This window comes from Arvicola amphibius, chromosome 2 (assembly GCF_903992535.2).
Source record: "Arvicola amphibius chromosome 2, mArvAmp1.2, whole genome shotgun sequence".
NCBI lineage: Eukaryota > Metazoa > Chordata > Mammalia > Rodentia > Cricetidae > Arvicola > Arvicola amphibius.
In genome coordinates, this window is record NC_052048.2 from 156,832,402 (window position 1) to 156,846,239 (window position 13,838).

Below are 13,838 nucleotides of genomic sequence, written 5' to 3' on the forward strand. Positions count from 1 at the left end.
CTTAGTAAGGGGCCTGTGCAGAGAGTTATGAGAAAGGCCTTTCTGTTAAGACAACCAAGCAGGAAGGAGGGCACAGGAGAGACAATATTCATTAAAAAAAAATTTGAATTGTTCTCCATTTTGAGTGCCTACTTTCTCTTGTTCCAGCAAAAGTTTTATGTGACAAAGGCTTACTTTGGGGAAGAACAGACTTCTGATGCTCTGAGGAAAGCTGTCAAAAGATTCAGTTGCTTCATAAAACTTGGCAGCATGTGTGGGATTCACTCTGGAACAGATGCTAAGTGGATGTTTTGCATATATTAATTTATCCTGCCCTCACAACACATTTGATCAACCCAGAACATGGATAACAAAGCTGAGTCACAGGAAAGCGAATTAGCATGCCAAATCACACAGCCAAAAAAGTCTAACACTGCTGTCGGCCTCACAGCTTGGCAGCAGAGATGGTGCCCTCAGCTACCGTTGCCAACTACCTCTTAAAGTCAAGTACTTTTAATTTTTAAAGAGTTTTAAAACCCATTTGATTCTGGGAGTAGGATGAAGGGCACAAATTTCAGAGTTATAATATATTCACAACTGAAGATCTTTCAGGAGAAGACGACAAATATGATAAGATGAAAGCCAAGAGAAAAGAGAACTTAATGAACCAACTCACATTCCATTTCAGGTACTTAAGGTCTGCAGAATCAATGTGTGACTGCATCAGTGATAAAACTAACGTAAATTAGACTTTGCAATACTGTGATTACATACTGGAACTTTATATATAAAATCATAATTAAGAAACTGTACTGTGGGACCATCGTTATTTCACACTTCCAATTTTAAATATTTTTAAAATACCATCTACTTTATCACAAACCCACACATTAATCAATTTGTGTTTTCTAAAGAAAGCATTTTATGAAAACAAAGAACTGTGGGAAACTACAACTAACAGTATTATTAGATTTCAATAACCGTAGCATGGGGTTGTCAGTGTTTGATCATGTTGGCCAGGCAGAAATGACAGCTCATGCAGGGCTATCTAGTCATAAAGTCACGCTCCCTCACATGCAACAAAAGCTAGAGAAATGAATGGCATTTTCACTAAAATAAAAGACTGGTAGAAGCCACTCAGGAGAGATTTTCAAAACTGCACATCTGACTGACAGTTTTGGTTTCTTCTGCACAAAGTAAGTTGCTGGAAAACATTCAAGTTGGACACCTTTCATTCCTGCAGCAACAAAACCACTGACTTATGGAAAGGGGTAATCAATCTGACAGTGGGATGTGTTTCTTTAAAATGCACACTTGAAGGCTAGAAGGAGGAAATATTGTTTGGTTCATACAAAGTTCACTGAAATGATAAAAATGAAGTATAAATAATATCTGTTAAATAACATTGTTAGCAGGTTGAATTCCAATGAATTTTCCTCAGTGGTTCACATTATTTTAGGTAATGTGTACTTTACAGTTTTAACGAATATTTTATCCTTGGAATGAACGGCTTCTCCTGCAAATTTGCTATGGCAGTTGATGTAATTATAAAAACCATGGCGTTCCTCTGAGCATGTGGCTGGGTCTATTCTATCTAGTATTCAATCTAGCTAGGCATATGAGTTACACACAGAAATGTCCTGGGAAGTGTTGGCAGCTTTTCTGATCTTCTGGATCAGGAGAGTTTCTGTGTTGGCAGGCTCTAACTGCATAGACACACTTGCACATGCATGTACACAGTCTACCTCCAGCTGTCAGGGTCATAGACATCAGAGGTTTAGGCATGAAGATAATCGGCCTTGAAGTCCTTGGCTGATATCCCATATGTTCTGGCAACACTTTCAAGTTGTCACTATCAGTTGTCTCATGGCGGATAAATTAATAAGCCTGCTTAAAATCCTGGTGAGCAGATGTTCATGCAAGTCAAAGCTCTTTCCACATCAGGAGTTGCTGAACTACTAACAATTTCTTCCCTTTAATTAGATTTGGAACAGAAATAATATTTAGACCTCAGCATCTCTGGAAGCAAAGGAGTCTCAAAATTTGGTCGGTATTATTCACTCAATAAATATTGTAATGAAAATTATAAAGTGCTCTTCCTCTGCACTGACTGATCCCACTCTGGTTTAGAACTGTCAGCCTCCTAGGAGAACCAGGGAGCCCAAGGCTGAAGCTGGTATATTATATTCAAATGCTCTTTTAGAATCACTTTCCACCAAGTCCAAAATACAACCAATGTGCTTAGAGGATTGTGAACCTGAAAACAATCTTGATTAGTTACTTTCACTGAGAACTGCAGACACTGCATAAACTTTCTCTGATTTACCTCCCATCAGGTTATAAGAGATCACGTTATGAGCCGTAGTTGGTCGGTAATTGAAAGCAATGAGTTGTTTGAAGAGAAATCTTTAAGGTTTTCTTATTATGGTATTTAACTATTTCCAAACCACAGCTGGAAATATTAGTCATGTTTAGTAGGTTAACCTCCTAGAGCAGTGGTTCTCAGCCTTCCTAATGCTGGAAACCTTTAACACAGTTCCTCATGTGGTGACCCCCGTCATAAAATTATTTTCATTGCTACTTCATAGCTGTAATTTTGCTCCTGAATCACAACATAAATATCTTGGAGACAGAGGGTTGTCGAGGACGTGACCCACGGGTAGAGAGCCATGGTCCTAGATTCCCTAGAGCCACTACACTAACTCTGAGTAAAAAAAAGTATTTTAATAATAGCCAAAAGTGATGTATTTTCAAACTACTGTGTCTTCAAGAGCGGTATTTCTATCCCCATAAAATATTAACATTATAGAAAACGTAAGACTCCAGGTCACACACATATCACCCTCTTACTACTTTGAGAACATGGAAGCATGAAGAATGTTTTAATTAGTGCACAGGAATATCTATCTATTGAGCGCTATACCATAGTGCCCAGTTTATAATGTTAGAAAAATAATCAGCTATTCCAGACACTCATTCAATTCCCTGCACCACCCACTGCCCCTCTTGATTTCTTTGAGTTTTTTTTAGTGTCTCTGAAGCTAAACTGAACATAAAGACAAAGGCGCCCATGTAAGAGTACTTAGCGTTTCCTTTTTTTGGGGGGGGGGGTTCGAGACAGGGTTTCCCTGTAGTTTCTAGAGCCTGTCCTGGATCTAGCTCTTGTAGACCAGGCTGACCTCAAACTCAGAGATCCGCCTGCCTCTGCCTCCCGAGTGCTGGGATTAAAGACGTGCGCCACCACCGCCCGGCTTACTTAGCGTTTCTTATACTTGAACCTAAAGAGCAAGAAGAAAACCCCAAGACAAAAATCCTTTAGCAAATATTGTGGATATTTCAGAAGAGTGCAAGGTGGGATATGGAAGACAGCTGCCCCCTGAAGATAAGTTCATGTGATATAGTATCACCAATTTCAATAGTTTGAGGAATGCTATGTGGTACTTTTCCTTGGGAGAGGGACCTGGGTATCACCAGTGCTCTTTGGGCCCTGATCAACAACCGGTTCTCCTATGGGACACTTTTGAGTGTCACAGGCAGCTTCACAGATGCTATAATGTTGTCCTTCCCCTCAGACAGAGTCCTAGAAAGAGCAGATTTGCCTGAGATTTGAGAAAGAACTATCCCTTATAAATAACCTTAGAAAGGTCTCAAGAACCAGCAAGAGCAGCTCATTTAGTCTTATATTTCTGCCACCCCCCACTGTGCTTGTTTGCTCAGAATTATTTTGAACCAGTTGAAAGGCCTCCCCATCTTGATGCATTCTAGTGAACTAGTGGGGGATCCAGTTGATTACAGCCTGGGCCAATGACAACAGCCTGCCTTGGGAAAGTAGGCAGTGCTGGGTCTCTAGGGCGCCTGTCTCTCCTGGGGATACAAGTTCAGCTTGGTCCCAGGGATAAGGGGTTTGGGGCACGTCTATAATTATATTTCTAATGATTTCAAAGACTGTTGGGATGTTCTTTTGAGTGCTATTGCATGATCCTTGTGAATGAGAGAGCCTGAGGCTTCTGAAGCAAGGCTTCCTTCTAAGAAAAATCTGTGTTTTGTTGCTATGGCAGCAAGGGCATTCAGGGCAGAATAGGAGTTACTTTTCATGTGGAAAGTATTCATGGCAGAAATGATTGGTGAAACTAGGCCAGAGGCACATTTTTCCTGATTTAGCACATGCTATTTTTTTTCCTTTTTATTCTTTGGCCACCTTTTCTGAGTTGAGGAGACCTTTGATGAAAAAAAAAAAATCCAACCCAGAACAACAAACAGTGATTGTAGTTCATGAGAGACACCATTCATAATTCAAAGCCATAGCAGGCCCCATCTAGAAACTCTCACGGAATCTTCATGAATGTTGTAAGTGTACAGTTGCTGTTTGGGGCTGTTAGCCACACGGTAGTTAAAAGTGCAGTTAGGACAGTTTCTTTTTTCCAGGCAATTTCCTTCTTTCTTTCCTGTGATTTCGTGTGATCATTATAAACAAGCAGAAATGACCTTTCCAAAAAACCGTTTCTCACACTTAGAATGGGCTGTGAGGGCGACAGATGTCATTTCCACGTTGACTGTGAGAAACGCACTGGTCTCGGGTCAAATATTCAGGAAATTCAGCATTTGTTTTCTGAAGGAGAGTAAACAGCACATTGTGGATAAAAGCAGACTTTATCCTCTGCTGCGGATGGTTTCTGGCTCTAAGAGCCTGAGAGCATTGCTCACATTCTTGGAACCTCAGAAGCTTAATTTGTATAACAGTGGGATAAGAATAAATCATGCCCCAGGAGGTAACGTTGGCAGTAGCATATTAAGAACTGTACATGTCACATAAGAAATGTACAAATAAATGTTAGCTATGAGTGTAGAGGTGTGAGGATAAATAACCTTACCCGGGCTTAATAGAAAATAATTCTGACTGCTTGAAATCTACAGATTATTTAACATAAATTTCAACCACAATTTCCTAAAATATTTTCTAACCAAATAATATATGAAAAGAAAAAATATAATATGCAATATAACATGATTTTCAGACTGAAGACCAAAGAAGGTCATTACATGGTCACGATTTAGAAGCACATCCCAAGAGGCAAGATGGGATTGTTCCCCAAAACCTTATTCTTAAAACAATATACTCACAAATGTATAAGATGAAAAAAACCTTAGCCAATGATCAATGTGTCATATCTTTGATGAACAGGCCTAAAAATATTAAAAATTACAAGAAAGTACTAATAATTTCAAAGCAAGGATTAAGAGACCAGGCACTAGAGAGATGGACCAGAAGTTTAGAGCACTTGCTGCTTTTCCAAAGGACACTGGTTCGGTTCCCAGCATCCATGTGGCATCTCACAACTGCCTGCAACTCCAGTTTCAAGGGTTTTATTGCTCTCTTCTGGTCTCTGCAGTCACAAGCCATGTACATAATGGGCATACTTACATGTAGGCAAATAATCATAATATGAAATAAATAAGAAGGAATCAGAAGTAGGAGTAGGAAGAAGAAGGAGGAGGAGAAGAAAAAAGAGAACATTAAATTTATTACCTGAAATCAGAAATATAACAAAACATAGACAGGGAAACTCATTTCTACCTCACAATTTCCAAGTAACACCCAGTCCGTTCCCTAGAATTGCCAGAACTCGTGGAGGGGCGGGGGCATGTTTGCTGCTGGGGATTTAAACCAGAGTACTAAGTAAGTACTCAACCACTAAACTATACATCCAAGTTCTCTTACTTTCCTTTCATGTTATTCATTTATTTTAATTTTGAGACAAAGTCTTACTAAGTTGCCCAAGACAGCCTTGTGTTCTGCCTGTATCATCCACTGAAGTAGCTAGAATTATGAGTCTGGCTGAAAGCGGCATCTTTGAATTGGCAGTGAACTTTGTGGTAGAGGCAGAAAGATCCGAGTTCAAGGGTGACCTGGGATTCAGACTTTGCTGTTGTTATAGTGGAGAGTGAAAGAAGAAAGGAATGGGAGAAGACAGGGAAGAATAGGAAAATGCAGCGAGGGATAAAAAGGAAGGAGAGAAAGGATGGAAGAAAAGAAATTCTGAGTAATTTAATATCATGTATAATTTATCACAATTAAATTTTAACGATTTTTTATGTCTAAAAATAAGTCTGAATGGCATGGTGGCATGGTGGTACACTTCTTTAGTCCCAGAACTTGGCAAGCAGAGGCAGGTGGATCTCTGTGAGTTCTTCTCAGTCTATATAGTGAGTTCCAGGTCAACCAAGATTGTGTAAGACCCTGTCTCAAAAACAACTTCCCCATATTAAAAAAAATTCCAAGCAAATTAAGAAATAAAAATGTTTAAAGAAATGTTCTTGAGATGAAATTATCCAGTTTTTTTGGAAAGATGACTCCCTTCTTGAACACAGAGTGAAAATCAAGCACAGGGCTATTCTGTCTACTATAATCATTTCCGCACACACAAAGAAGTCTCACTTATTAAAAATCAGAGTATTGCTAAAATTAAAATCTAAAGTTTATGAAAAATGGTTTATTTATTTAAAAAAACTAAACAGAAAATCTATTAGGCATAAAGAAAAGTGATGTGCAAGGTGGTGGTGGCACATGCCACTACTCAGGATAATAATAACTCTTTGGGAACCTGTCCCCACACACCATCCCTGCCATAGCCACCACCCCCCAAACCGCTTCCTCATCCTCAGGCTCCTGTGAAACTGACAGCCCCACCTCCGCTTGCCTCCTCCCAGATGCACCAGTCACCTCTAGCTAGGCCTCAATTCTCCTTTCCAAAGAGCCACCACTAGGCCAGCATGGCTCCTCCCTCCCACCCTCCATCGCTCAACCCTTCTGGTTTTCTGTCACTGCTATAAACCTCTGCCCTGATACCCTAGTTTAAGCCTCTGTTTTACAAATGTAAAAATTAGCATCTTGCTTGACCAGTGATTCCTGGAAATATGTATGTACTGTCAAGACGTGTATCATTTTTCTTTTGGCAGGATTTTACCTACAGCTGAAGCAATTCTACGAAAACTACTCGGTATTCAACAGAGCTATTTCTTCCCCCAGAGAGAATTAATCATAGGCAAGGACTGGAAAAGACATTTCCCTAGATGAAGCTCAAGCCTGCTCCTGCTGAGAGGCCCATTCTATTTTAATTTGCCAATTAAAAGTGGCCTGGGAAATCTCAGACTGTCATTATCTCATTAAAAATACATACTCGTCACTCCCTTTCCATCCTCTGGAGAATTAACGCTCAAGTTGCCCAACTGCTCTCTACAATTTAAAGTTAACATCATCTTCAAAAGATGACCTTTGCTGGGGGGTCAATGGAAGATGGCGTCTTCTGCAGCTAATAGTTGTCCAGAAATTCTACACAACTCCCTTCACTACATTTGTGGGTACCTTACTGGGTATTTATCACATCTATGAAATTACTAACTATTGAAAAGAGTTAAAAGGGAAAGAGAAGCGTTGTTTTCAGGAAATAAGTGGCCAGAAACATAGAAAAAGAGAGTCCTGTAACTAGGTACTTCAGCACCCTTCCCTTTAGAGAATCCAAGGATGCTAGCTGGCTCTTATTCTACCCCTCCCCTCTATCATAGAGGATTATCTATGGGATATTGTCACAAATACAGTACTGACGGTTGAGATTACTCGTTTCTGTTTTTATGCTAGTCATAAATCCCGTCCTCTAATACACTGTTATGTGGAGAAGGTTACTGGAGAAAAAACGGAATGGCTGGAGTCACGTGGCATGGTACTGCTTCTCAGTTCCCAGTGAATCATAAATACTAGACATCGCGAGTAATGCAGAAACACAGCAGCAATGCTGGATGATTCCTCATAGCTAATAATGTCCCCGAATCATAAAATAGTAAATGATAGAAGGACACCACCGCCTCTCTGTGTATTCTTGAGCTTGACACCGTGCACCTGCAGGTTGCTAAGTATTTCCAGACGCACTTTTCAAAGAATTAACTGATTCCTGTCCAGCATAGTGCACCAGGAAAAGACCCTCTGCCCATCTCCAAATTAGGAAAAATTACCTTGTTTCCTTGAAATCCCCTTGGGCCTGGATCACCTGGAGGTCCACCAATGCCCTGCTCCAAGGTAAAAACCATGAATTAGATTATGTGCCAAACTAGAAGACCAATCAAGAAAGAACAAGCAATTTCTTAGGGTTCCTGGGAATCCTGCTATCAGTAGCCCGACTGTGAGATTCCGACCTATTTTGGAATCACATTCAAATAAGAGCACGCATAGCATAAACTCCTGAGTCAAATTAAAAGCTTCTAAAAGAACAAAGACTAAAAACAAACATTTTAAATAAGAAGTTAGTTTTCTGAATATGTGTTCTTAATCTTCTTCCTGTGTTAGAGTCCACTCTTTAAAAGGATTTTTGTCTATCAGACAACTTTTTAAATATTTCTAATCAGATCATTGAAAGCTGTCACTTGCCACAAGCCTGCAATGACCTGTCACTGCCTTATTCTGGCAAATCCAGGCTAAAATGCAGAAGATGGCTAACTAGATACAGTCTCTGAATTCTTGAGTTAAAAACATAACTTTCAGCCTATCTAGGGAGGGGCATTTTGTTGGTTTGATTTTGTTCTTGTCTTGTTTTTGGGGTGCTAAGGATTAAGGCCAGGGCTTTGTGCTTGCTTAATAACCACTAAGATGGACCTCCAGACAGATCTTCAGGGGAGCTTTTGCAATGCTGCAATTACTTATTTATACACATCTGCATCCATTGTTACTTTAGAAGAGGCAAGTCCCTTCACTGGAAAAATTGATCCAAATTATTTTCTGGGGTCCACAGTATATAAGATCATAAGTTATAGACTCATTTGATATTTTTAAGAATTAACTACTTACGTTGAAGGGATAACATAAATATTTAGATAAACAAATTTAGAAAAAATGTACAACTCATCACTACCTTAGAGAAACAATATAAGGTGGCTATATTGCTCATATATAGCTCTTTCTCATAGTTACCTGACTTTCTTCATGTAAATTATTTTCCATTCCCTTAGCTATTCACCAGATGGAGTTACCAAGTACATTGATGAGGTGCCTGTCATTGCCTGTCTTTAGAGTCTGAGTCAATAAAAACATTAGTAAAGTGGTTTCCATACATGGTTTTATATACTGGAAGCGTTCAGGAGCCTTTAAAAAGTACTGATGCCTGGCTCCAGTTCCTAGACGCTCTGATTTAATTAAAAATGGTACACATGGGCCAAGGGGGTTGTTGTTGTTGTTATTGCTGCTGTTGTTGTTGTTGCTGTTGTTGTTGTTTGTCATTGATTCGTTGCTATTCAAAGCTCCCAAGGTGATTCCAGTTCAAACTTAGATTTTCTTTTTGCCTCCTTACCTGAATTCCTCTGGGTCCCTTTGGTCCATAAGGCCCCGGGAGTCCCTGTGGGTTAAAATTAATAGTAAGTCTTTCTAATTATCCATCTCCATAAAGCATAGATTTTAGATTAAAAAATATGTTCTGGGTGACATTTGCTGGTTATTCAAACATTAAAGAGAATGAATTGAAATGCTCCTAACGATCTTAATTGTTACGAGACCTCAGAGTCAAACTTTGCTTCAATAAATAAACTCCAAGAAAACCCAAGCTGACGTGTCAGTATTTTGCCTATATGTTAACATTTGGTTCAAAGGAAGGGCATTGCTTCACAAAGGTTCTCAGAACATTCTATAAAGTAGAGAAACTCTTCTAGTTAGTGGAATATCTTTCCCTTCCAGCAAACCAATGTTGTTAAATCAGCAATGAGTCTGCTTGCCGACTGGATTGCTCTTCTCCCCATCTTGGAATTTGGCAAAACACTGTTTATAGCTAATGATCTTTCAAAAATATTTCAATATGTTCCATATTTCAAAATACATTTATAGCTGGGCAGTGGTGGCGCACATCTTTAATCCCAGCACTCAGGAGACAAAGGCGGGTGGATCTCTGTGAGTCTGAGACCAGCCTGGTCTACAGAATGAGTTCCAGGACAGGCTCCAAAACTACACAGAGAAACGCTGTCTCAAAAAACAAAAACACAAATAAAAAATACATTTACAATTATTTTGTGAATATAATACAGTCTAGATTACCTTTTCCAAGTTGTCTATCTTTTTTCAAATTATTTGTTAAGAATCAGAATACACCATAATTTGTTACTCATTCCTTAGTTTTGACATTAAAAGGTTTCTGATGAGTGCTATTTTAAATAACCTTAGAACTGATGTATGTGCTTACAACTCTATCCTATTCTGATTCATTGCTAAGGATTCTAGAAGATGACTATTGATGGTGACTACTATTTTCCTCATTTTTTTTTCTTTTTGTCTCATGCCCTCACACATTTTTCTTATAAATTTGTGTGAATGCTTCATATTAACGATGCCCTATTTTCTAGATCCTATATATACATACATATTCACATTTTTATATTTTAACATTGAGATGTACTTGAAATGAATCACATCTTATAAATTGGCAGAATTTTTCTTTTGGCACAGAAAATAAAATAATGCAGCATGTTATAATACCTAGTCAATGAAATATATTATTTGCCAACCATTTTAATCTCATAATACTTTCCCAACTATTTGGCTTATTTGGAAATTTCTGTGTTCCTTTTCCATTTGTAAGTTCTCATTGTCTCTTTTTGATTTATCCAGAAATAGTCATCAAACCTGCTTTCTGCAGATCAGCCTGCCCACAGCTCTATAGCAGTTCATCAGCTCCCAGGAAAGACCAAGCTATTTGAAGTATTTTTTCCAACAGGCCAGTATCATTTTTTATCCTCTTCATTAACCTCTGCTTATTTTCTCTTGTCACTTCTACCCATACATTTAACACAGATGTTTTATATTTTATTATATTGATAGCCTTCATAGTCAATAGTTCTTAACTAGAATGACAACTATTTTTATTCTATGCCTTTTGGGATAATTTATAATTATATTTTTGTATACACTGTGTAATTTGGATCTATTAAGAAAGTATTTAGCATGCTAAGTCGAATATGTCTCTAGTTCAAGTTTCTTTCCCACATTTATATTGAACTAAGGTAAACAGTTATACTATTGTTTGTGTCTTATTGCATTTTCTATATTTCAAATCCTTATGTCTGCCGCATGCTTCCTATAATGTCACTAGCCTCATGGTGCTTTCCACTCCTCTGTGTGAAGTTGCATCAGAATTCCATTCCAGTGTTCCCCACTGACCCTTGCATTGACTTGCTAGTTATTCTTTTCCCCATAATGTCCAATAGACTGACCTCAAAGACTGGGATGTCACAAATGGTCTTAATGGTTTGTGGGGGAAACTTCATTATCTAAGTTGTGTATTCTTTGGTTTTCTACTTCATTTTTTACCTATTTACTTCATGTTTACTTCAGTTCTTACATGTTTATTTCATGTCTTACATGCTTACGTCAGTGTTTACATGCTTTAGATGTGAAAACTGAACTCCAGCTCCAGGAGAGATGTACATAATTCATGCCAGGATTTGTTTCTCAAAGAAACTCAGGACAAAAGGGATCAAACTGTTAACACTTCAAAACTGTTTTCCTTACTTTGTCACCTTTCATTCCTGGTTTACCACATTCTCCTTGTTCACCCTACAAATAAATAAATAGATAAATAAGTTGGCAGTCTTCAATATTCCAAGCTTTAGGAAAGAATCAGCATCATTACATAAGCCAAGCACTGCACAATTTCATGCCATTTCATCATCAATACTGGGGGAGCAGGGATTGAACTTTGAAGTTTTTGGTCTTTGAGTTATTCTAATTTACTCTAAAGTTACTCAAATCAGTGAATAAAGTTATTCCTCTAATGAGAGATTGTCATTTCTGAGATAAGTGGAATTTGAAGGAAAATAACTGATCATCTACCATATTTCATTCTCTTTGGATAGTGATCTGATGCCAAATGATACTTTAACACAATTGGCTTTATAATTCTGTTCTTAAAATTAGGAAAATATAAACTCCTAATCATATAGCTAGCATAGAATGGGATATATATTATATATAGTATATATAATCACATAGCAAGTTTAGAATAGAATCAGGATCTGAACCCAGCTACCCTTTAACTGAAAGTCCCTCTATATGTTCACAATGTTATACTCCAGTCTGAGTACTGACCTTGATCGGCTAACAGCATTGGCATAGAAAACTAATGGAAAGATCGTAAGGCTGACAGTACTTTGTCTGGAGAGGACATCCATGACGAGTTAGCAAGATCCTCCAGAGGAAAATGGGTGCACTGCTGAGCGTGCTGCATAGCTCTGTTATTACACTCACTGTACCAGCTGCCTAGCATGTTACCACAAACACTAACATTAAAATCATGCTCCAGAGTTTATAATGCTAATCTGCTGGTATTACCTGATATTTACTGCTTTATATAAATGTTAGTTTAGCTTTATAGACTGAGCATTTGTGTTTCAAAAAGTTAAGGAAGTGTGATGCATACACACACACACATTTATAGAGAGACAGACAGAAGCAGAGAGGGAGAGATAAGATGGAATACCATTCAGCTTGTAAAAATCCTGTTTCTGACAACACAGATTCACCTGAGGACATACATTAAATGAAATAAGCCAATGGCAAAGATTAACACTCCCATGGTTGCACTTACTTGTGGAATTTTAAAAAAGATGAATTCATAGAAGCAGAGAGAAGAATGGTGGTTATGAGGACAACACATGGGGGGTTAGTGAGACTGGTCAAAGAATACAGGTTTCTGTTAGGGGTGAGCAATTAGTTCAAAAGGTCTATGTGTATCTAGTGATGTATTGGGTAATATGAAAATAATATGAAATCCCAGTGTCTTAGTGATACAGAATACTGAATTAAAATAAATACAGAAGTCCTGAAGTTTGTAATACAATTAGTTCATATGGTGGGCAAAGTTTATCTTATTGCTTAATATCAGCTAAACTGACTGCCAGGCTGTGTGCCACACACTGAGTAGCACTGCTGTAAGGAATGGTCTTGTAGTCACCAGGTATGGGCACAAAGTTTATGCCTAAGCCTTTCCATGATTACATATCTTCACAACATATCCATGTTGGTATTTACGTCTAAATCCCAACAATGCAAGGGAATGCAAGGCGTGGAGAAATTACATTGCCGTGACTGCAAACTCGACTCTGTTAGACCTCCAAGTCCATGTTACTAATCACCTATAGCTCAACAAGGCACACTGCCATGGGCCATAAGCTACTTTCCATTCACCGGAACCTCTCCATAGGACACTGCTCAGCTCTTGCCAGAATCTGGACGGACGGGAGGAAGGTGCCTCTCTCATAGCCAGCTGTGCTCTGTTCAAAGTGATCTATCTATTCTCACCAGAGCCTGTGAGTCAAACTGACCCAGGAAAATCTGAATCTTCACTGAGAACAAGTTGAACGTTTACTTCAGAATGTAAGTGGAAAAATCGCTCTTGAAGTCTAAATTAGAGCGCAATTAATTTCCTGCTGTTGGATGGGAACAAAATGACCAAAATATCAAACAGAAAACTACCATAAATACATTCAAAATTCTTTTGGCCAGAATTCACATTCCATTTGTCCTCAGATAGATTCTTTTTTTTTTTTTAGCAACAGGTCCTGAGGAACAGTATTTGTTTTGTGGGCAGATTTTTATCAATGAAAATATTGTCTCCATTTTATTTGCCTCAGCACAGACACTTTCCTTTTCTTTTTCTTTTTTTGGGGGAGGTGGGCTTATGAACACCCGTAGAATGACCATAATCACATAATTCTAGCGAGCAAGTGCTTCAGGGAGATTTGAACACATCTGCCCTGGCCCAACCTCAAGTGTTTAAAGCCATTCTTCATGATTCAGTCTTGAATCTTGGTCTGAATGTCAACTGACCTGA

General features: G+C 38.5%; 1 protein-coding gene across 1 annotated transcript in view; it reads right to left on the bottom strand.

Moving 5' to 3' along the window:
* Window positions 1-13,838, bottom strand: part of Col28a1 (collagen type XXVIII alpha 1 chain) — a 169,614-nt gene that overhangs the window by 133,413 nt on the left and 22,363 nt on the right. The window contains 3 exon segments of the mRNA XM_042054567.1: window positions 7,987-8,040; window positions 9,315-9,359; window positions 11,519-11,563. Of these exon segments, the coding sequence (XP_041910501.1) occupies window positions 7,987-8,040; window positions 9,315-9,359; window positions 11,519-11,563 (144 nt within the window).